The sequence below is a fragment of the Triticum urartu genome, chromosome 6 (assembly GCF_003073215.2).
Source record: "Triticum urartu cultivar G1812 chromosome 6, Tu2.1, whole genome shotgun sequence".
In the NCBI taxonomy this organism is placed as follows: domain Eukaryota; kingdom Viridiplantae; phylum Streptophyta; class Magnoliopsida; order Poales; family Poaceae; genus Triticum; species Triticum urartu.
In genome coordinates this window covers 482,091,366-482,116,895 of record NC_053027.1, presented here as the reverse complement: position 1 = coordinate 482,116,895, position 25,530 = coordinate 482,091,366, and the positions used below count along the sequence as shown (strand labels likewise).

Genomic DNA, 25,530 nt, shown 5'->3' with positions numbered 1-25,530 from the left:
GCGCATGCAAACCCACGTCACCGCCTCCATGCATGCAAGGCCTGGAAATTTCAAAAAGCTCACCACAACTTCATTTTGGATTGACTAAGAAGTATCCAGGCTTAGTTTTTCATTTTGATGTTTTAGACTTGTTTAAATCTTGGTCAAAGTTAGGTTTGACCAGAATTTAAATGAGCAAAACAAAATTCAAAAAAATCAAAAAAGGAAAAACCATGTGCTCATTCAAACGTCATGTCAAACATACTTCTAACATAGGTCCAACATCATCCAACAGAAATACAACATGTCAAGTGATAAATGTTTCATAATACAACGTCATCCCTTATTCATAATGTTTCATAATTATTCATAGATAGCGTTGGGGCTTCTGCCTGTTCCTTGAGCTTCTTGCCATCACTTTGCTCCTCGTGCACCTTGTGCTCATTGTTTCTTCTCTTCTTCTCTTGGTTGTCGGTACGTTGCGCGTCTTCTTCAAACCTACCATAGAACTGTGCAAAACATAAACGGTAATGAGATCATGTCAAGTGATAGATGTACAGTAGTATTTGACCCTTGCAAGATTTACATACCTAGCAGAACTCACAACAACAGAAGGTTGGTCACCATTTGGAGCCTCACTCGGATCATCATTTGGAGCCTCACTTGGATCACCATGATCACCATTTAGAGCCTCACTTGGATCACCATTTGGAGCCTCACTTGAATCATTATTTGGAGGATATTTTGGATCATCATCAAAATCATGCGGTTGTTGACCATCACCATTTTGAACCTCGTCAAAATCCTCATCTGATGCAACCGGCTGTTGACCATCATTTTCATCATCTGTTGAGGCAATCGGCTGCTGACCAACATTTTCATCGAAGCCTTCAACGAAACTCTCTCCGAACGCTGGATCTACTGTGTTATCACAATACTTACCAAAATGACCAGACCCACCACACCTTGTGCACTTATGCTTCCTCGCTCCAAGTCCAGCTCCTTCGCTGCGAGGTCTGATTCAACTCTTCCTTGGTCTACCTGCTGCTCTCTTCAGAATTGGAGCGCAAAGCTTGAATCCAGGGTCCACCATGTCCCATTGTTGTTTTCCCTCCATAGCAGGCAAGGCATAAGCATATGTGGCTTTGAACCTTGCAACAGAGTAGTAATCATGCACATACTGCTGTATGTCCCTGCTGGACCTGGGAGAGAAGTGATGAAAAACAAGGCATGAATGCATGGCAACCCAGTTATCTGCCATTGCCTATAACTGCAAGTTCTAGCTTCTAAATACACTGGATATCACCATTCCCTCTTCTCTTTATCCAAATATGATATCTCTGCTGTGGTACCCGAGCAAAGAGTCATGTTCATTTCCAAGCCTGTTGTCTTCTGCTTCAGTTCATTCATCACGGCAGGGATGATAATGTGGCCCATGAATTTTGCCTCGGCTATTCCTGCACGATAATGAAATTTCTGCATGTATTCTATCCTTATCCTGTCAAGCAAATCCACCACATAATGACCCTTTAGTTTCCGGATCGTTGAGTTGAAAGACTCTGCTAGATTATTGTGCACATAGTCAACTTTGCTCACTTCACTGAATTGGCTTCTGGCCCATAACTTGGAGTGGTGTGTTTCCAAGTATTCTTTCACTTTGGGGTTCATGTATAACTGCCTCAAGTGGTAGTTGTGCTTCTTCACACTGCATGTCAAAGATGCTGGACATAAATTGTCGGTATACACCTTTCCTTTGAATTTCTTCATGAAATTTGCAGCAAGGTGACGCATGCATTCCCTATGCTCTACTCCAGGGAACACATTATCCACGGCCACTTCTAAACCTTTGCAGGCATCTGTATGAATGACCAACCCATTGGGATGTGCAATAGCCCGGCGGAGATTATGCAAAAACCAAGTCCAGCTCTCCTCAGACTCTGTCTCCAGCACACCATAGGCAACTGGAAATACAAAACTATGTGCATCAACTGCACAAGCTGCTAGTAACTGTCCTTTAAACCTCCCTGTGAGAAAAGTGGCATCAATAGCCAAATAAGGCCTGCAGCCTGCCAAAAAACCCCGGCGACAAGCCTCAAAGCAGATAAAAACCCTCCTAAAGCATTCCTTGGTCTTTGTCACTCCCCTGAATGTGTACTCCACGGTGTGGTGATCAATATCTACAATACTACCTGGGCTTGTCCTCTCCACTTCACCTTTGAATGAATACAACAATTGAAAACTTTCCTGCCAGTTACCATAAATAGAATCCATAGCATGTTGTTTACCATCGAACAACCTCATGTATGGTAAATCTATCTTGAACTTATCTTTGATGTTCTTCTGCAATTCCTTTGGACCCACTTGCTGGTTTTCTTTCACCCACTTCCTTACTTCTTCTGCCACCCATCTTGACTTGGCTCTACTGATTGTATCCTTCCTAAGGGTTGATTCCTGGCATGTGTGCTTAAAAGGGTTCACTTTGACCTGAACATTAGTGCTATTCCGCATTTTAGATGCAAGCAGCCTCCATGGACAACCTTCAGTCGGACAGTGCACTCTGTAACGTACTTGATCACTCTTGTCAACTTTGAAAGTACGTTCTACCTTGATGCAGTATGTCACAAGTGCATTTCTACACTCATTCATGGATGCAAAAACTGTACCTTCTTCCATATGAGGGTTCAAAGGGTCCCATTCAACAGCTGCAAGGTCTTCGTCCTCACCCATCGCGTCATCATCCACACGGACTGCATTGTGTGCCTCATCTTGATTTTCAGTCCGAGGTGCCCGTCGTAAATTCCGAATAACATCAGAATATAGCTTCTCTTCATCAACCCCAGAATTGTAGCCATCAGGCTCCACTTCAAGGGGGACCCTACTGCTGTTGCCCACACTTGTCGAGCCACCACGTCGCCGTGCACCAACTGAACTGTTCTGGCTAGAGATGCCATTACGACGACTTGGTTCTCCCCGAGATGTTGCACCCGCCATCCTAGGTCCAAATGCCTGCTCAAGCACATCAACTTGCAGCCTCACATGAAAATTATCTTTCTCTTTATGCCTAACAAACATGGTAGCTAGCTATTCATCATTACTAACTGTCACCCAATTCTTTTCCCCATCATAGTATTTGTATACCACTTCATCAAGCAAACCCCAAGGATATTGGCTACAAATTACCTCCCCAAATTGTCTGAAACTCCAATTACTAGCCATTGGCAACCGATAATCAAAACCTCCTTGATATTTCTTCTTATCCTTTGCATCGAACATGTACCGGTCCCTTCTAATGTGCACCATGAAAGCAAACCGCAACTCCATCCTAACCGGCGAAAAACAGAGACGCAATCAGCACACTAATTGGGCAAACCTACTCGAATCGAGTGTTCAAATGCAGAACTAAGCTCAATCTAAACAAGAGGCGAGACTTACCCCTCGGGAACCCAGTCGTGGACGCGGCGGATCTCCGGCCCGATGCCTGCCTTGCCAAATACTCCGGGGTTGCCGCTGCTCACCATTTCGCCCTAGGGTTCTTCCTCCTAGTTTAAATAGCTCCAACAGCCCCCCACCTTTGAGCGCTCCGGCCGGGCGCACGGAATGAGGCCGCGCCGCGGATCGAGCAGGTGGCGGGCGCCCCACCCGTGGCGTCGCAGAAAGGTGGTGGGCGTCACAGGTAGCCGTGGAGCATAGGCGCAGGGAGGTAGCGGCAGAGCAGGCCGTGCAGCTGGTGGCGGGGCAGGTGCTGGCCGCGGCGCAGGTGGCGGCGGCGGCGTAGGACAGCCGACCGGGCGGATGGGTTGCAATGATTTGGGGATTTAGTTGCACGGGCCTACATGTCAGCTCCGGACCCACGTCCACGCGGTCCCACGTGTAAGCTCCGGACCCACAACCACTAACGCCGGTGGACGGAATGGACTCAAATATGGCCTTGGCCTCGTCATAGTTGCTGTGCTCGGACTAGGGGCAAAACTGAGGACAATTCACATCTGAGGGCAAAACTGAGCACATGGACACCACTGAGGGCAAAAGGATAATTAACCCTAATAATAAATAGTTTCACAACCGAATAAAAATCATAAAGTTTACAACCAAATTTGAATTGTCTCAAATACATCCAATGAAATGGAATCGATACATTATTGTTTGCCAATGTGATTTCACATGTGCTCGACCAAGTCATTTTGGATTGTATATGACTTTGCCAATCACGCATTTCATGATGAAACTCGTGAACTGTTCAAATGTTGCCGATTCTTGGTGCTTAGGCACAATATTTTCTACCTAAAATTCAAACCCTTGGTCATACATGTTCTTATCACGTTCATCCTCCACGATTGTGTTGTGCATGATCACACAAGTAGTCATCACCCCCAAAGCTTCTCGGTGCTCCATGTCAGTGCAGCGTGTAGAACGATAGCCCGTCGAGATTGAAGCACATCAAGAGCACGCTCCATGTCCTTCCTAGCACTCTCGTTCTAGGGCAAATATCTGTTTCTTCTCTCCTTCCGGATTGGATATTGTCTTCATAAGAGTTGACCACTGAGGATAAATACCATCCGCTAGGTAGTATCCTTGTTGTACTGGTGGCCAATGATCTTAAAGTTGACCTCTAGGCAGTGGCCTTCTGCAGGCCTTGCGAACACCGGATAACATTGAAGCACGTTGATATCATTGTGAGAACCAGTCATGCTGAAAAAAGAGTGCCATATCCAAAGATCTTGTGAACAATCAGATTTCTGGGTTACAATTGATATGACTCGTTACCGGGTTATAATTATGAACAATCAGATTCATATCTACCATATTTATATGGAGTGCAGATGCTAATTATACCACAAATCTTCATGTTTGAACAATAGCGTAGGACACATGTTATGTTTATGTGCATTTTTCCATGTGCCTGTAGGATACAGCCCAATCAGCTCATGGTGAATATATTTGGGTGGTCGTTCGCGCAGTCAACAAACATAAGTATTAGTCTAAATATAGATGAATGTACTGGCTTGTTTGACAGAGGTCAGCAGCCTAGCTTGCATAACCATTTATTTTTGTATCAATTTACTTTTTATTGATTCAACCAATATTTTGTAAGATTTTTCGCTGAAAAAGTTGATGACTCGTATGCGAATAATGTATTTTATACTACTTGCCTTGGCGCTGGTTGTACTTTAGATGCTTTATAAAATAATGTTCTATGAAAAGGAATTTGCATTTTTTTGTCGGATTGTTATAATTTAAAATTCAAACATCAATCAATATTATCCCAGGCAATCTTTTCATAGTTTGTCGTGTCGTCTCATGTCCATGTTCTATTCAGCTTTTGTTTGCGAAACTGAAATTAATCCCACTTATTTTTTCAGTGGACAACCAAAGTGACTTATTTGATAATGATATAATTTATTGCTTCTTGATATGGCCGCAACAGTTTTTTTTGTGACAAACACAATAATTTATTTGTGCAATATTCTTACTTCTGCTTATGGCACATGAGCATGACTCGAGTGATCCTTGGTTGATACAGCGATGTCGTGTCTTACCTTTTGAAAACATGTATACAACCTTTAGTTCCTCCTAGTGCCACTTTTCTCTCTCACTATCCTGGACATTAGTCAACCGATGCAGGCTCTCACTGGCCTCCGTTCTATTCATGTTGATGTAAGTTGGTCCGATGGTTTTGACCAGCGGATAAAAGTACCATACTGATGTTCTGTGGGTTGGCTTGAATACTTGAGTCTTCAAATACTGATGAGTGTTCTCAATATTGGATTCGCCAACGGTGAATTTTTAGTGCTTGTTTTTGTAATGGAACGGTGGGGTGGCCCCCGTACAGGGCCTTTTTTACTGCTTGATTTATCGTGTTTGAATTCTATTTTTTAGTGGGATCCTGTTTGGATTACAATGGACACATGACAGGATACTCCTTTTTTAATTGCACATCAGGTGAGTCCTTACGGTTTGCTTTAGTCCGTACCCTGTCTGTCTCGGTCCTTTATTTTATTTTTTTTGAGCTGCAGGATGTGTCCGTCTTGAACTCTTGATCACGCACGGGACGTACATTGGTCTTTCAGGTTACTTTTTTACCTTGTGTTTTGTATGTACCAAATAATACTATCACATATGTTAATGAATCATGGCCATACAAATATCTTAACTCTCAAACGACAAATCATTACCGTTCGTTTTCTATCGCTTTAATAATATAATAAATAGATAGGATAGCTTTGATTTATAGGCTGTTTACACACATCTTGCCGAAAGGAAATTATTTTTCTTCCTTTTGATTTCCTCTACATCCTATGGTACCTAACATATTTATGCTTTTGTACTGAACAATGCTCATGAGTTAAATCTGAATTTAGTTTCAAAATAGACTGCAATCACCAAACTACTTGTTTTGCTGTGATTGAATTGCAGTTGCTCGGTACTGTGAGAACGTGGAGATGTGCTGGCTCACGGAGCAGGTTGTATTCTCAGATCCATACATGGCTTCTAAATAAAGTTGATGGATTCGCCTCTTCTTGACGCTGAAGCGGTTCGAGAGGATGATGGGCTGAAATGGAAATTGCTGAATTGAAGTAAATGTAATCAGCTAGCTCTGAATTTGTGCAGATTGGTTGGTGATGCATATGTTGTGTTTCTTATGTGAAGTTTGGACTGCAGGTTTATTGAGAGAGCCAAGGCTCTGATTCATGGAGATTTCCATACTGGTTTCATCATGGTGACCACAGATTTCGCTCAAGTGATTGATCCAGAGTTTGCCTTCTACGCACCAATGGGTTACGACATTGGGCCTTCTTGGGGAACCTGATTAATGGCATAGTTTGCACAAGATGGGCACGCTAATAAAAAAATTGATCATAAAGTATGTACAGCAACTCTATGTTAACATTGTCTTGCTGGCACCCAGTTTTACTCGTACACGCATTTTGCGGTAGTACTTTTATGTTAACTAATTTGTTTCTTTAATGCATGTATGTGATTACCTTGTCAACCATTTACTATTTATTTAGAAATTCCTAATATAAATATTTGGAATATGGCTTTCTTATTTAGGAATGAATATGGTTTTTGTAAAGAAGGCATATACCCAGCTTAAATACGATGGTCCTCTCTACTAGTGGCGAATCTAGCACGGAAATGAAGGGTAGGCTCAAAGCAAGTTCCTAGGTCTAATTAGCAATGCATTGCAATTATTGGATGTAAAACACCTCGGTATAATTGGCAAGTAGTATATTTAGTTGAAATAGGAATTTTGGAGGGTAGGCTTCAGCCTATTGAAGCCCCCCTAGTAGAATCGCCACTGCTCTCTACTACTAGAATGAATAACTGATGTCGTACGATATGTAGAGGAGGGTGGTTGCCGAAAGAGTTTATCACCTAAAAAGATTGTCGTGTTTGGAATGACTTGCCTTATTAGAAGTCCATAAGAATCTCAGGTATCTTCAGTATTACGTCATGGCTGTTGCAGAAGTGTTAGTTCTTTCCTGTTGCCCCATTTATAAAATAAGCGATTTGACTGCCCACCTTTTGCAGGCTTATAAGTAATGTATATTGAAGAACATAGAAGAATCGCGGGATTTGTTCCATCAGAAATTTTTGGGACTCTGAAATAAACTCAAATATGGGAATGGGGAGGCATACCTGCCTGCCATATACAAAAACCCAAAGCTTTGGAGTGTTGTGCAGAAGAACTACATGACATGGTGCACTTCTATGTCGCTGCTCCGCATAGAGGAGCACACCATCAAGAAGGCCCAAAAGGGAAACACCGTCGGCCACAGCTCTGGTGGGGGGTGCGTTATTATTTGTACACCTGCACACTAGCTTGGTATTTGCCTACTGGTTAGGTGGGAATTGTACTAAATCTCTCTTGGTGCTAGATGTTTGATACCTTGCGTCTTCAAATAAAACTAATATGTCATGCTAGAATCTATGTGTTGTTTCTTAGGATTCATGGGAGTATTTGGGGTTTAACTAGATTCCCATATGTTGTATAAAATTGTTGATCAAATCTTGGTACTCTCTTCCTTCTATCGGGTAATGTCATGAAAATAGGAATTGATAACTCAATGTGTCTTGCAGGACACAGCTGTGGCTACGAGAAGGGGACATGTTGAAGCAGCCTCATTGGTAGCTGCTTCGCCGCGCTCCTCGGCGTCGCTCCCGAGTCATCTCTGTACCACCTCCAGGTATACCAGACGCTTCTACTAGTCTCCCTACCCCTTCCTCCATGATCAATTGTTCACCAGGTTGCCCCATGGGAGAACTAAAACCATTACTTTGTTCAATTCTGTGTGCAATAATAGTTTGATTCGTTTTACAAATGAACATTTGTGTTCTAAGAGCATAGCCTACCAACAGGTTCATTTCATCCTTCCTGCTTATTGGGTACCTCTGCTTTTAGAAACAAACCAAACCCATTATGTCTACTAAATTAACTATATATATTTGTTCTCTTCCAAGAAAATGCATAAGAGGAATTGGCTGGTTCTTATATTTGCACAGCTACACTAACATTGTCACAGAGCAAGCACAAAAGTCTAAACTTAATGATTCCATTTAGTTTTTGGTCTTCAGATTGGCAGTAAGTGCTTGGAATTGAGTCCGAGGACAAGTATCGTCACACAATACAAAGTTTAGTTTTTTAAACAGTACGAATATATGATTCATTTTTTTCCTTTTGACAGGTCAAATACATAATTCTACCCAGCTTTATGTAAATAGACAATTGGTGACTTATAGATCTACTATACCTTCATTGCAGGTGTGACTGATTAACAGACAAAATCATGGCCATTGGTCAGGTCAGCTGGTGATTACGACTTTCCTCTTTTGTAACAAGATGATTCTGCATCAATGTGCCAGTGAGACTTTACCATACCCATTCTGTCAGTAGAACATTCTCTTACGAAATAGTTTTATTTGTTCTGGTTGAGACATACTAAAGGTTGTGTACCTATGAAAAGAAAAGACACCTCCAAGTTTTGTATGTAGTACTTGGTGTATGTCTCAAGTGCAGTTTATAATGCTCTTACTCTTAGTACTTGCTCTCGCATGTTTATGCTCTTAAAACTGATTTAGTGTCAAGTGATTAGTTTTTGTAGTCTCATGAACACACTGAACTTGATGCGGCCTTATAATTCCATGACCATCTTGAAACTCATGATACCTTGCTTCTCATACAAGTGAATGTTTCTTCTTTCTCTTGAACCAGAAAATTCGTTGTCCTGTTGGATACGTGCGCTAAACTATGCTCCCTACTAACTTTTTTAAGGCGTTTAGCCCGTCATAGTGCTACGGCCCTGCGCCGCCATCTGCCAGGGAGCATCCCAGCACGACGGGCGCATCTACGAGGCGTGCGGGGACGAGGGAGATATGGCACGGCGGCAGCTTGGGGACGATTCCCGACCAAGACAGTGGCGGCTTGGGGACAACGGGGGCAGTGGAGCCAGTCGGAATTAGGCGCCGAGGCGCCGAGGTGGCGAGGTAGTGGGGGGTGAGGAGTTGCGAGAGAGGCCATGAATTTTGCTCCGAACCGAAGCTGTGGAGTAAAAATAGGGGTGGGATAGGGGCCGGAGGATAATTTATCCTCCGCTAACAGTTATTGGGGATCGGCTAGGTGCGTGTTAGAGGAAAAACGAATCTCCTTCTCTGACAGCGGATAGGGGGTCGGTTAGAAATGCCCTTAGTCGGGGAAAAAGAACTCACTGATTACTTTTTTCAAGCAAATCTGAATCTACTGCTCAATTGCCTTCTGCGAGCGCCAGCATACCATTCAGCAGCGTGAGGCAGCTTCCTTGTAAGGTTATCAACAAATACCTTGACCCTCACCATTATTCAGCTATTACCTTAAGAAACTTGACAACACTGAATCAGCATCGAAGCAGGCGCTCCAGGCTGCAATGGTGCATTGCCCGCCGATGAGCTCGACCGCCATCCCGGGACAGCACTTGCACATTTCTGGAAAGTGTACCCTACCAGCCGACCTATTTGGTTTGGCTCGGCCATTTGTTTTTGCGAAATATGAAATCTATTAATTATAGAAGTTCAATAGAAGTGTAAAGCACAATGAACGAGGCGTATACCATTAAACAGGGCTAGCACATGCAACTTAACACATAAAGCAAACCCATGGCCACAAAAATTCTGCCAGCTGGACCTCCCAGTTACACAGACACACGAATGATCAACCTCACTATAATCTCTTTGGTTTCTTCCTCACAGTAACGACCGGACATCACCCGTGACCCGTCCAAACCCTCGTTTGCCCACATCCACAGCCGCCCTGCTCATATCCAAACCCTCAACTCCAAATGCAACATATATGAACACAGTACCAAATTGTAACACATAGACGATATAGCATAGCATAGCGTCGGACATACACAAAAGATAGATAGTTCGAGCAATCTGCAACAAATATACGACTAAAAGCATACTAGCTAAGTTCACCACTTGCTTGACAGGTCCTGGTTCGAGCGATCTATGACAAACAGATCGCACAAAACTACCATAGATACCATGGCCGGGTGACATGGGTTTGACTGCCATCGTCGGGCACACCAGAGTTGGATTGCTGAGCAGGCTGCATGGGGTGCCCGTAAATCAGGGGTCGTGCACGCACAGGCATGGCAGTATGCTGGTGCTGAGTGTATGCCAGTGGGCTTTGTGAATTCCGTGCCATGTGATACTGACGCATGGAATGGTGCTGCAGCTGCTGATGATACTGTTGATAAGGGTGGTGTGGTTGTTGAACAATCCGCTCCTGCTGGAGATTACCTTCAGAATATGGCTTGTCATACTTGCGAATAATTTCTTCTATCGGGTCAGAAGTGTGCACTGGATGCTGATGGCTCCTGTAGGACTGTGTCCTTGTCACATCGGCAGCTGAGTTTGAGACGCTAACCAAATTGTATTCAGCAGATAGACCATCCTGGTGCCTAACAACACCAGAACCAACGCCCGGAGGAATGTCAGCGGCTAGAACTTCGTGATGAGAAGCATTGGAAGAGCGAGATGATGGCTTGGAAATCATGGGTGAACTGCTGGAAATCGTGGCCTGCCTCTTGGAGCAATCTTGCCTGCTGGGTACCCTAGATGAGGCATGGGGCCTTTGCCACACGACGACTCCGATGATAGATGTTCTAGACATGGTTAAACTATGCAAGTGCTCCTTTGGCAGGTGATCAGCAAGTATCTGAGCTGCCTTCCCTTGAGGAGGACATAGGTACAACGTGATCCCTTGAGCTGGCTTCACTAGGCCTACTGTCTCATTGGCGGTATACGAATCAATAGTCTGCATAAGAATAATAGATGGTTAGCAAATCAGGAGCTCGACCGGTTGCCGTGCTAAGCTTTGACTCAAGGGCAAATACTAGAGAACAGTGTTTTTAGGATAGTAGGGAGGAGGAACCTTTAAGAGATGATGTCGACCACTCTCAAGAGAGCCCTCCTTCCAACGTAACTCAGTTACCTGTAAAACAAGTGACAGATACTTAATGTAAGAAAACAATATTTTCTGGACCAAAAATCAAGAAAGCCAGAAAGGCACGACATAGGCACAGATTATTCAAAATATTCAACATCTGATTTCAGTACAATGTGCACCTAGCAACCTACTAAAAGTCTAGATAGTAGTTTTACTCCCTCCGATCCATCTTAAATGTCGCTGATTTAGTAGTACTACTTTATACTAAATCAGTGACACTTAATATGGATCGGAGGGAGTATTCAAATTCACACAAAAATTTGGATGTCCATACAAGCATAATGATTCCAGTTCCATAATGCAGTACATATGGCAACACAATTCATAAACCACAACTGGGCCACCAGTCAGCTGATCCCTTCCTAACCATCCCTATCTTCTCCATGCAATGGCAGACTAGGATCATAACCTGGAAATGCAGCGATAAACTCCAGCAAGTGGCAGCACAAGGAAGGTATCTTGGCAGCTTGAATGCCAAGAGGCAGGACCTCATAACGAGAGAGAGGCGATGAGACGAGGCTGAAGCATAGCGATGGCAAGGCTTGGAAGAATGATTAGGAGGGCGAGCAACAAGGTATAGGCGACAACTGTATTGCAGCAAGGGGGTTGAACGATGAAGGAATTACATGTAGGAAGGTGGTACCAGCTTCAAGGGTTTCGGGCATGGGGCCTTCACTACACAACGAGATGGGTATTATATAAAAGTACAACAGGGAAATACCCAAGTTTGCTTATCACTGTGCTATAAGCGAGTTAATATTTACAGAAAATTAGATACCTGCATTATCGTGTTATTGTTCCGTAATAAAGCAATGTGAATTATCTGTCCTTGTCTCCCTAAGCCCTAAGCCATCTCTCTAATAGAGTCTCTCCTCATCCGTTACAAGGCATGCCGCCCAGCCATCCTATACACGACATTTGCCCGGTCATATTCCCGAGGGGTATTGCTGAGAGGATTACCAGGTCAGCTCGACTGGGTGAAGATGAGAGAATATTGATATGGGAGATGACTTGTGGAGACCACAGGAGATAATTGTTATCACTTCATTATGAATTTATGATACAAAGCTTAGCTTGTATAACTGGCTATGATAAAGTAATTTGGAAAAAAGCAAACTTATGACTCAGAGTCTAAGGTAGTAAAATCTAATCTATACATAAAAAGAACAAACTCTATCTCTAAGAAATGGCATAGTCTGTCTATAAGAAATTGACCACATGATAATAACTAAAGTCGTTGGGCATTTGTCGCTGTCCACGAACCTAACAAAAACGATACAGTTTCAAGAAGTGACAAAATAAGGAGGGTCTGTTTTGCCGTGGCATTTCAGCTATTCAGTAAATTGCCAGTAGCACGGGCTTACATCAGGTGGAATCTCTGGGATTTTAGTATTTTTTTGATTTAGTGCTTATGTAGCTATGATTTAATCACAACAAAGCAATCTTAAGAGCACATGTTTCCACTGGGTTCTTATGATCAATTATTATCCTGTCAAAGTGATAGACATAATTGTCTGCAAGGAAACAAGTGCAAGGATGTGTATATGTCAGTAATAGAAAGCATATAGTCAAGTTGCCAATTTTAATAAGCAACGGATGCACTAAACTAGAATAGTATATATAAAACCACACAGAAATAATAGTTACCATTATAGTACGGCTCCTGGATTTGGGAAGCTCTATAATAAATTCTTTAAGAGCACTAAGCCTCACTCGTCCCTCGATCCTAAGAAAGCGGTGCCACTGACGTGTAGATGGTTTTTTACCGCTGCAAAAGAGAAACAACGTAACAATGAATTAAGAATGCTGCCAAAACTTTGTGTGATGGTCTACGTATGTAATGAACTGGTGTGTTGTTTTTTAAAAATAAATATAGAAATTACAAATGGAAGTACGTCTTGTAGTTAATCATGGATCTCTCTAACAAAAGTTAATTGCATACAATTTTTATAAGTAAGGTTAATGAAACAAACCTTTTAAAGATAAGAACAATATTTGTGCGCGAAGACTCATGCTGAATCGTTGCCTCCCATATACTGTAATGCGTCAATGCAGCATCAGGAGTTATACTACACTGCATAGCAGATTCAGGAGTCAAGCCATTAACAGTACGTGATTCTTCAGCATCCACCATTTGAGGGGAGGATTTGGCTAACACATCTCCCTTTGGTTCTTCAACTGGATCCAGAACTGAAGCTGATTTGTTTATGGGTGATTCTAACTTGGATTCACAATAACCTCGTGGAGATGGCACATCCTCAGAATGAATTTGGAATTCTGATACAGCAGCCATGTTCATAGTTTTGGGGAAATTTGCTGAGTTCACTTTGTCTACTTTGTTACTATTACGATCATCTTGCAGAAGGGCACCAATGGGCTGACCTGTAGAATGTGGTTCTGGATTAATATTCTGCGCCATAGATGAGGCATGGGACGTTCGCCACACGACGACTCCAATGATAGATGTTCCAAGCACGGTTAAACTACCCAAGTGTTCCTTTGGCAGGTGGTCAGCAAGTATCTGAGCTGCCTTCCCTTGAGAAGGACATAGGTACAATGTGATCCCTTGAGCTGGCTTCACTAGCCCTACTGTCTCATCAGCGACATACGAGTCAATAATCTGCAGAAGAATAATAGATGGTTAGCAAATCAGGAGCTCGACCGGTTGCCGTGCTAAGCTTTGACTCAAGGGTACTAGAGAACAGTGATTTTAGGATAGTAGGGAGGAACCTTTAAGAGATGATGTCGACCACTCTCAGGAGAGCCCTCCTTCCAACGTAACTCGGTTACCTATAAAACAAGTGACAGATAATCAATGTAAGAAAAATATATTTTCAGGACTAAAACTCAAGAAAGCTAGAAAGGCGAGAAATTGCACAGATGATTCAAAATATTCAACATCTGAATTCAGTACAATGTGCACATGGCAATCTACTAGAAGTCCAGATAGTACTCCCTCCGTCCCATAATATAAGAGCATTTTTTAAGAGCATTTTTTACACTACATATTATGTAGTGTCAAAAATGCTCTTAAAAAATGCTCTTATATTATGGGACGGAGGGAGTAGTTTATTTATTACTTCCTCCGACCCATATTAAATGTTGCTGATTTAGTACAGTTTTATACTAAATCAGTGACACTTAATATGGATTAGAGGGAATATTCAAATTCACAAAAAAACTGGATGTCAATACATGCATACAGATTCCAGTTCCACAAGGCAGTACACATGGCAACATATTTCACACGCCATAACTGGGCCACCAGTCAGCTGATCCCTTCCTAACCATCCCTATGTTCTCCACGCAGGAAGCAGTTGTCCTTGTTTCTCAAGCCCGACCCAGTCCTCTCCCTCCCGCGTCATTCCCACGGGTCGACCCGCGCGCGGGGGGGGGGGGGGGGGGGGGTCCCTAGGGTGCCGCAGGCCGGCCGGAACCCCCTCCCTCCGTCTTCCTCCCTCGCCGTCGCACATTCGCACCATCGAGCATAGCCAGTTTAGTGCTGGTAGTGGCGAGGTTCCTTCGCGAGTGCTCGGTTGTCAGCAGGGTGGGGCTTTGTGCTTGGCCGATGCCGCAACGCTGATGGGTGCGCAACTACGTGGCTTCGTTGTTCGTGGCAGTGCCGCTAGCTTGTGGTGGTGCGTGGAGAGCTTCGCTAGGCGTGGTGCATCCGGGCGGCGGCGAACCTCCTCTCTTGATCTGGCGTTCTGGGGTGCCGGTGGTGAAGGAAATATGCCCTAGAGGCAATAATAAAGTTATTATTTATTTCCTTATATCATGATAAATGTTTATTATTCATGCTAGAATTGTATTAACCGAAAACATAATACATGTGTGAATACATAGATAAACAGAGTGTCACTAGTATGCCTCTACTTGACTAGCCCGTTGATCAAAGATGGTTATGTTTCCTAACCATAGACATGAGTTGTTATTTGGTTAACGAGATCACATCATTAGGAGAATGATGTGATTGACTTAACCCATTCCATTAGCTTAGCACTTGATCGTTTAGTTTGTTGCTATTGCTTTCTTCATAACTTATATATGTTCCTATGACTATGAGATTATGCAACTCTCGTTTACCGAAGGAACACTTTGTGTGCTACCAAACGTCACAACGTAACTGGGTGATTATAAAGGTGCTCTACAGGTGTCTCCGAAGGTATTTGTTTGGTTGGCGTATTTCGAGATTAGGATTTGTCACTCCAATTGTCGGAGAGGTATCTCTGGGCCCTCTCGGTAATGCACATCACTCAAGCCTTGCAAGCATTGCAACTAATAAGTTAGTTGCGGGATGATGTATTACGGAACAAGTAAAGAGACTTGCCGGTAACGAGATTGAACTAGGTATTGAGATACCGGCCATCGAATCTCGGGCACGTAACATACCGATGACAAAGGGAACAACGTATATTGTTATGCGGTCTGACCGATAAAGATCTTCGTAGAATATGTAGGAGCCAATATGAGCATCCAGGTTCCGCTATTGGTTATTGACCGGAGACGTGTCTCGGTCATGTCTACATAGTTCTCGAACCCGTAGGGTCCGCACGCTTAAAGTTCGGTGACGATCGTAATTAGGGTTTTTGTGTTTTGATGTACCGAAGGTTGTTCGGTGTCCCGGATGTGATCACGGACATGACGAGGAGTCTCGAAATGGTCCAGACATAAAGATTGATATATTGGAAGCCTATATTTGGATATCGGAAACGTTCCGGGTGAAATCGGGATTTTACCGGAGTACCGGGGGGTTACCGGAACCCCCCCGAGGGTTATTGGGCCTACATGGGCCCTAAGGGAGAAGAGGAGAGCCGGCCAGGGCAGGCCGCGCGCCCCCTCCCCCCTAGTCCGAATAGGACAAGGAAGGGGGGGGGGCGGCGCCCCCCTTTCCTCTTTCTCCCTTCCCCCTTCCTTTTCCAACAAGGCAAGAGGGGGGAGTCCTACTCCCACCGGGAGTAGGACTCCTCCAGGCGCACCCCTTGGGCCGGCCGCACCCCCCCCCTCTCCCTCCTTTATATACAGGGGCAAGGGGGCACCCATGACACACAAGTTGATCTTCGTGATCGTTCCTTAGCCGTATTCGGTGCCCCCTTCCACCATATTCCACCTTGGTCATATCGTAGCGGTTCTTAGGCGAAGCCCTGCGTCGGTAGAACATCATCACCGTCATCACGCCGTCGTGCTGACGAAACTCTCCCTCACCACTTTGCTGGATCGGAGCTCGAGGGACGTCACCGAGTTAAACGTGTGCAGAACTCGGAGGTGTCGTACGTTCGGTACTTGGATCGGTCAGATCGGGAAGACGTACGACTACTTCCTCTACGTTGTGTCAACGCTTCCGTTGCCGGTCTACGAGGGTACGTAGACAACACTCTCCTCTCTCGTTGCTATGCATCACCATGATCTTGCGTGTGCGTAGGAAATTTTTTGAAATTACTACGTTCCCCAACAGGTGGTAGCAAGCCTACTCGTCCCCGGCCAGATCTGACCAGATCTGTCGTCGGGGCGCCGATAGGTGGCGCGGGGCGAAGGGCGGGGCTCGTCTGGCACCTAATGGGGGGAGGCTTGCGACGGTGGTGCCCTGCGTGACCCCACGGCTTGGGCTGGAAGTGGCGTGGTCAAGTGTCCATGGGGCAACTGGCGCGACTGTTGAAAGCGGTGGATTTCGGCGGGCCTTCCCGCCGGCATGGAGGCGGGGTAGTGGGAGGTGGGCGGTGGTCGTGGCTTGGACTGGTGGTGGCGGATCTTGGCATGGGGAGGCGAGGCTGGCGTTGGCGTGACTGCTCAACGGAAGCAGTTGCTAGTCGCCATGAGCGCCCCCCCTCTTGATGGGGCGGCTCTCACCTCGTTCGGTTTCATTTGTTGTCAGTGGGCCGGTGACACAGACTGGCCAACGGGTATGGCATTTAACATGGTCCTCATGGCCGAGGTTGGGTGCTCCCTGAATGAGGTCCTGCACAGTGTCGCCTTAGAGTCGGGCTTCTCGGCTTTGGGTTGCCACCGGTTAAGCCGAGGTGGGTGCTTGCGGCTTGGTTGGGGAGTCATCCTTTTGTTGTAGGATCGGTGTCGATCCATGGATGTGGTGGACAGGACAACGGTGTGCCGACTGTCAGACCGGTGTCTTAGGTTGCTTGGCGTCGTCTGATCTATTCTCAAGATGGTCATCGACAGTCACTAGGCTATGTCGCCCTTAGTTCACCAGGATTGGAGTGACCTACGATGGTGGTGCTGACCCTGGCTCAGTGACTGATGCCGGACTTTACCTGTCACGGTTTGGGCATTGTGAAGCGGGCAGTTGGCGCTATCTCATGGCTTGGAGGCCGAGGCAGCCGCCCAGGAAGGTGGTCGCATGATGAGCTCTCCAACGGGCTCCATGGCTGCGGTGACGGCTACATCTCTTGGCCGTGTGGGCGATGAGCGAGTTAGCGGTGGGTGGCCTGAAGCAGCACGTTGAAGTTGTTCCTTCAACACTTGTGTTGTACACATTGTAGCAGCAAAGTGGAGTTGCTCCTCCACAACCTTTGTGCTGGGTATCTCCAACACTTTTAATGTTGCGGACTTGACTCTCTACCATCCAGAAGAAGCGCTCTATGAAGATAACTCGGGGGCGAGTTCCAAACAACCAGGGGGAGAATGATGAGGAACACTAGATGAGAAGAAAGAAAAACACATGCCAGATCTGTTTGGCTACCTCTAGATGCTTCCACTTCTAGCATAGTATTTCTTTTGTTTTCTTTACCCTATGCGATGTTTCTAGAGTTCTCTAGTTATAAGTAGTTGTGAGATGAGTCCTAAACAATGTTTTCTAGAGTGTTCCAGCTATAAGTAGAAGTGCATGAAGGCTTCCCAAAGCCCTATAAATATAGGTCCTCACCTCTACTTTGTAAACCAGACTATGTACCCACTACCTATAATAGAACTTGTTGTTCTTATCTAAGGTCTTGGAGTAGATCTTGTGCTCTAGGAGTTCTGGATTGAACACTTGCTGCCATATCGGCCTACACTTGCCTCTACAGTGATATCTAGCGCAACACGTTGAAGTTGTTCCTTCAACACTTGTGTTGTACACATTGTAGAAACAAAGTGGAGTTGCTCCTCCACAACCTTTGTGCTGCTTCATGGCCCGGGTGGGCTCCAGTTGCTGAGGGCATAGTATGGCGTTGTTATCATTTCTTCCTTTGTGATCTTTCAGTTTTGAAGTCGCGTGCATTCTGCATGATCTGGTTATCCTAGGATCGGCTTTGTAAGAAGGATGCCCCTTAACTTGTATCATTCAGCCGTGTACTTTGTTCGGTTGTGGCTTTATATATAAAGCGGGACGAAAGTCTGTTTCGAGAGATCTTCTCCATGCAATGGCAGACTAGGATCATAACCTGGCAATGCAGCGACTAACTCCAGCAGGTGGCAGCACGAGGAAGGTCTCTTGGCAGCTTGAATGCCAAGAGGCAGGACCTCATAATGAGAGAGAGAGCCGATAAGACGAGGCTCAAGCATAGCGGTGGCAAGGCTTGGAAGAATGATGAGGGCGAGCAACAAGGTCTAGGCGACAACTGTATTGCAGCAATGGGGTTGAACGATGAAGGAATTACATGTAGGATGGTGGTACCAGCTTCAATGGTTTAGGGTTTTAGGGGATGGGGCCCTAGCCACACGGCGAGATGGGTACTATATAAAAGTACGACAGGGAAATATCCAAGTTTGCCTATCATTTTGCTATCAGCAAGTTAATATTTACAGCAAATTAGATACCTGCATTATAGAGTGTTATTGCTTCTGTAATCAAGCAATGTGAGTTATCTGCATTTCTCCCCCTAAGCCCTAAGTTGTCTCTCTAATACAGTCTCTCCTCAACCCATACAAGGCATGCCGCCCAGCCATCCAATGCGCCGCATTTGCCCGGTCATATTCCTGAGGGGTATTGCTGAGAGGATTACCAAGACAACTTGACTGGGTGGAGATGAGAGACTATTGATATGGGATATGATTTGTGGAGACCACAATAGATAATTGTTATCACTTCATTATGATTTTATGATACAAAGCATAGCTTGTATAACTGGCTATGATAAAGTAATTTTAAAAAAAGCAACCATACGACTCAGAGTCCAAGGTGGTAGAGTCTAAGACATGACATAGTCAATCTATAATAAATTGATCACATGATAATAACTAAAGTTGGGCATTTGTCGCTGTCCACGATACTAACAAAAACGGTACAGTTTCAAGATGTGGTGATAAAATAAGGAGGGTCTGTTTTGCCGTGGCATTTCAGATATTTGGTAAATTGTAAGTAGCACGGGCTTACATCAGATGGAATCTCTGGGATTTATTATTTTTCAACTTAGTGCTTATGTAGCTATGATTTAACCACAACAAAGCAAACTTAGGAGCACATGCTTCCACCGGGTTCTTACGATCAATTATCTTCCTGTCAAAGTGATAGACATAATTGTTTGCAAGGAAACAAGTGCAAGGATGTGTATATGTCAGTAATAGAAAGAATATAGTCAAGTTGCCAATTTTAATAAGCAATGGATGCACTAAACTAGAATAGTAAATATGAAACCACACATGGAAATAATAGTTACCATTATAGTATGGTTCCTCGATTTACGAAGCTCTATAAGAAATTCTTTCAGAGCACTGAGCCTCACTGGTTCCTCAATCTCAAGAAAGCGGTGCCACTCACGTGTACATGGTTTTTCACCACTGCAAAACGGAAACAACATAACAATGAATTAAGAATGCTGCCAAAACTTTATGTGATGCTCTACGTACTTAATGAACTGGTGTGTTGTTTGTTAAAAATGCATATAGAAATTACAAATGAAGTACATCTTGTAGTTAATTGTGTATCTCTCTTACCAAAATTTAATTGCGTACAATTACTATAAGCAAGGTTAATGAAACAAACCTTTTGAAGAGAGCAACAATATTTGTGCGCGAAGACTCGTGTCGAAGCGTTGCCTCCCATATACTGTCATGCGTCAATGCAACATCAGGAGTTATCTCACACTGCATACCAAATTCAGCAGTCAAGCCATTAACAACACGTGATTCTTCAGCATCCACCATTTGTGGGCAGGATTTGGCTAACACATCTCCCTTTGGTTCATCAACTGGATCCCGAACTGAAGCTGGTTTGTTTATGGGTGATTCTAACTTGGATTGACAGTAACCTTGTGGAGATGACACACCGTCAGAATGAAATTGGAATTCTGATTCAGCAGCCGTGTCCATAGTTTTGGGGAAATTTGCTGAGTTGACTTTCTCAGCTTTGTTAGTATTACGATCATCTTGCAGTGGGGCACCAATGGGCCGATGTTTAGAATGTGGTTCTGAAGCAACGATCCGCAGGAAATCAGAGAATGAGACAATCTCTGGCCCATTCAAGACATCATACCTTGGTTGCAGCACAAGATCATTCATCTCACCCGCTAGATATTCTAAATCACTTGATGTGTTGCTGTTCCACGTCCCAACAACTTCATCATCTTGCACAGTACTGCCGTCCAATTCCTTGACGATCTCCCTGCATTGTGCACTTGCTGTTTTATCATCCTCAGATTTGGTTTGAGCTGCAATAATGGGTTCTGATGGAACAACACAAGGAAGTGAATCACCCCGAGGCCGAGCTGATACCCGAAAAACATCGTCGTCAGTTTCTTCCTCCTCAACTAGAAATTCTCCCATGTGTGGTTTCCTCACCAAGCCTCTATCATCGACTTGTATCTTAAGCCGAAACATTTTTACAAGCTCTCCAATAGTCATTGCGCACAACCATTTAGGTGATATTTGTTCGGACAAAACCATTTCCCTCAGCACGGGATTGTGTTCACCTTCCAGATTAAACACGAGCGACGCGCCTTTCTCCTTGTACTTCCTGCTGACCCCTCCAAACAATTTGAACAGCTCCTCTTCAATGTTAGATGCTAGGCTTCGGGCCTTACGGATCCTGTACTCGCCAGCTGAACCCGAATTTCCAGAGGATTGCTGCCAAGAATCCATGATGCTCAAGGCAGCGGCCAGAGCCTCCCTGAGTTTGGATCTCAGGGACTCGAGCATCTGCGGATTGGCCTTGGGCGGCGGCGACGGCTGCGACGGCCGCCCTGGCTGCTGGCTCGTCATGGGCACGGAGCTTCTCCGCGGCCGCGAAGGCAATGGCGGCCGCCCCTGCTTCGTGAGCTCCATCGCGCTGCTACAGGTGAGACGAGAGACCAATCCATGGCGGAAGGGAGTTAACTGGCTAGGGTTCTGCTACCACGCCATATACCAAACCAACTGCTAGGCGTGTGCCGGAGAGCTCACCTCGGTGCGGACGGGGTGGAGGCGGCGTAGAGCCCGGCGCGGAGGCCGGAGGGCGGCGATGGCGGAGCGGAGTCCCGTGCTAGGGTTCGCTCTCCTGTATTTTTCGAGGATTTGAAGACGAGCAGACGGCGGCGTGGGCAAAATTGACGCTTGGGTTTCCTTTTTAATACTAGTATTTTCCCTCAACCCGATCTTTACTCCTTGGACGCAGCTCGCGCCTGGGGCCAAAGCTTCAATTTTAGCGCCTTGGCGATATCATGTTTTAGAGCGTGCTTGGATATAAAGGATTTATTTTAGTCTAACTAAAAATAGTCTCTTTAAGAGACTAAAGTTCCAAGCACCCCTGACTAAAGAGAAGCTAAAATTAGTCTTGAGACTAAATTTTTTTAGTCAGGGGTACCCCTACTAAAATGTGAATTAGTCCGCTCTCTCCTCGTTAACTCCTTGCCTTTAACACATGCGAGTTCTGGATTGAAGGGTTTGGAGGATAATAAATGTTCATTAACTTGATTTTAGTCTTTAGTATTTGGATCCAAGCATGGGTGAGGCTAGCAAGTTTTAGTCCCACTACTTTTAGTCATGAGAATAAAACATTTAGTCCCACTACTTTTAGTCATGAGAATAAAACGTATCCAAGCACCCTCTTAGTCTCATGACTTTAGTGAGACTAAAACTTGCTAGCCTTACCCATGTTTGGATCCAAATACTAAAAAGACTAAAATCAAGTTAATGAGCATTTATTATTCTCCAAACCCTGCAATCCAGAACTCGCCTGTGTTAAAGGAGAGGAGTTAAATGAGGAGAGAGAGGACTAATCCACATTTTAGTAGGGGTACCCCTGACTAAAAAAATTTAGTCTCAACACTAGTTTAAGCCCTCTTTAGTCTGGGGTGCTTGGAACTTTAGCCTCTTAAAGAGATTATTTTTAGCCAGACTAAAATAAGTCTCTTGGATCCAAGCACCCTCTCAGACTACCCACGATGGGAGTAAGGCTCGTCATAGTGGGGAGTAACTTAGACTAGTAACATGCATGTGTTACTAGTCTATGTTACTACCTCTATAGTGAAAGACTAGCCACAATGGATAGTAACATAGACTAGTAACATGTCCATGTTACTAGTCTATGTTACTACCTCTATAGTGGGGAGTAACATATGTGTGGTAACATGGATCACTACATTTATTAGGCTATAGATACATCTTGCTTTGATATGTGTGATGTTACTTATACTAGTAGTAACTAGCTATGTTATCACTTTCATCTCTTTTTTCATTTATTGCATGCCACATCATTTATTTAACCTAGATACACTGGTAGAAAAAGGGCCTGTTGTCCCGGTTCATAAGGGCCTTTAGTCCCGGTTCCTGAACCGGGACTAAAGTGTCGGTACTGATGCCCTGTCCCTTTGATGGGCCTCCACATGGCCTGTGCGCGGAGCCCAGGCAGGAGACCCTTTGATCCCGGTTGGTGGCACCAACCGGGACCAATAGGCATCCACGCGTCAGCATTTCTGTGGCTGGGGTTTTTGTTTTTTGTTTTGAAAGGGGGGGGGGTTGGGGGTTTTGGGGAGTTAATTTAAGTGTTTCATATATTGTGTTAGCTAGCTATAATTAATAGAGAGAAGTGTCCTCTCTTATGTCCGTGCTTGGTCGACGCTACGTACTATACATACGTATAGAGAGGACTAGACACGCTAGTTAGCTAGTAAGCAAACGAAGGAAACAGAAGATCGTCATGAATATATATGCATACAGAGAGAAGTGATATCGACCACCTCTCCTTCTCCGAGAGATTGGTCGAACAACAAGTTCTCGTATATCTATCCGACACTACCGGCTACATATATACAATAATTATCTCTTACAAATATAATCATACAGACTCATGGTCCACATAGTATTCTCCGTCTTCAGCGATCACGTGGTCAAGAAAGAATGCCGCCAATTCCTCTTGAATTGCTCGCATGCGAGCTGGTGCTAGGAGTTCATTCCGCTTCCGAAACATCTAATTTGAAGAAGGGGGTCAATACATATATATATGAATGAATGAAACTCAATACAAATAATGGTAATAAAATAAAATTGTGAATGTTGTTATTTACGTACTTCATATTGTTCGTCAGAGTACCCGCCCCGCTCATAGGTCGTGTGGCGGATGGACTCGCAGACGTAGTATCCACAGAAATCATTCCCTCGGTCCCGCCACAACCACTTTACAAGAAATAAAGGTCAATCAAATTGATAAGCAAGAATGCTAAATGGTATTGATGAAACTAGCGCTTGAATCACTAGGAGATGCATGGAACATGCTACTATACTACTTACTTTCGGGTGTCTAAATTTCAGCTCCTTCGGCAGTCCCGGAACTTTTTTGGTGAATTTTCTCCAAACCCTGCCGGACAAAGAAAACAATTACTTGATATCAGGAAATGAACAAAGTTGCTGATATGGTGGATAATGATCGATTTAACTTACTTCTTGAGGATTTCAGTCATGTCCGCATACTCTTGGGGATCTTTTCGTTTAGAGTCCAAGACGGTTACTACTCCCTGCTCAAGTCTAATCTCTAGGAGAATATAGTGGAAATTGCACACGCATGCATAACTCATCAATTACATTACTATAACCTGGACTAATATATAAGGGAAACCGAATATGCACAAGACAGTAACACTCACTTGAAGTTGTAAGGAAAGAGTATTATATCTTTGTTTTCATTTTTTTGAATGATCGTAGCAAGTTGGCCTCGGTATCTCCGGGACGATGTTCAACCTCAGTTGCATCTATGAGATATGTGTTAACGAACCCAATATCACCGATTTGTCTTTTCTTCAATTCGGCGATCTTCATTCTGCATAATATAGTGAGGATAATTATAAATACATGCAATGAAAGAGATGAGCTATATAGAGAGACTTAATGACAGAAGTAGTAGTACTTACAGACAGTAGCAGGTGATCGTTGTTTTATCGAGGGCCAATTGATTGAAAAACTGATAGAACTCAAATGGAATAGGCAACAGTTCAATTCCAACGAGGTCATGCTCCAGTTTAACTCTCGCATACAAAGTACTCCTCCCCCCAGACTCTCTGCAGATTTTCAAGTACCAATCATATAATCTTCACATCATCGTTGTTAAAGACTTTTTATCTTTGACGAGAGGCTTCCTGTACTCGTATCTGTGTATCTGCACCTCCATGGGATCATAATGTACATCGTCGGGCAGGTAATCGTCAGCATTGCCATAACCGGGCACCATCCTCGGATCGACGATGTCGCTAGGCACCTTGAGGGGGGGGCACGATTGCTTCGCTTGTTTGCCGAGCTGGGCAATTTGTTTCTCAGCTGCTCGTCGTTCTTTCAGCCTTTGATCACTGACTGTACTTCCCGACCGCTCCGCTTCGGCCCATGTCTTTGCAATAATGCGCTCATAGTTGCCTTTCGGCGGAGACTTGGGTGGTTTTGCCAGGGCAGCCAGAGTGCACTTCACTTTCACCGGATCTACCTTCTCCTCCGGAGGTGGATGTCTCTTTGCTCTCAACCCTTGAAACCAGTCATCCACTTCGGTTCGCGCGATCTTCGCGTTCTCCTCTGGGGTCCTCTCGTATGGTAACTTCTGTGGACTCTTCAGAGAAGGACCGAATCTGTATGTCCTCCCGCCTCTGGTTGTACTGCTAGATGTCGGCCGAGCAGACGAAGCGCTTGTCTTCTTTACTTGCTTACGAGGCAGAGGAGAAGGACTACGACGCGCC

General features: G+C 44.5%; 1 protein-coding gene and 1 pseudogene across 1 annotated transcript; one reads left to right on the top strand and one right to left on the bottom strand.

The window, feature by feature from the left end:
* The first annotated feature begins 6,386 nt into the window (after positions 1-6,386).
* LOC125516861 lies at positions 6,387-7,863 on the top strand (annotated as a pseudogene).
* A 12,128-nt stretch (positions 7,864-19,991) lies between these two features.
* Positions 19,992-21,661, bottom strand: LOC125513051. The gene is made up of 3 exons (XM_048678093.1): positions 20,385-21,661; positions 20,059-20,179; positions 19,992-20,015 (listed from the first exon to the last, which is right to left on the bottom strand). The coding sequence occupies exons 1-3, from the start codon at positions 21,659-21,661 to the stop codon at positions 19,992-19,994; spliced, it is 1,422 nt and encodes a 473-aa protein (XP_048534050.1).
* Positions 21,662-25,530: the final 3,869 nt, after the last annotated feature.

Coding starts and splice junctions, on each gene's coding strand:
- LOC125513051 (XM_048678093.1), bottom strand. CDS start 21,661: ATGGAGCTCACGAAGCAGGGGCGGCCGCCATTGCCTTCGCGGCCGCGG. Junction 20,180..20,384: donor ATTGTTGCTCTCTTCAAAAG/GTTTGTTTCATT, acceptor TCCGTTTTGCAG/TGGTGAAAAACCATGTACAC. Junction 20,016..20,058: donor CGAGGAACCATACTATAATG/GTAACTATTATT, acceptor TTACTATTCTAG/TTTAGTGCATCCATTGCTTA.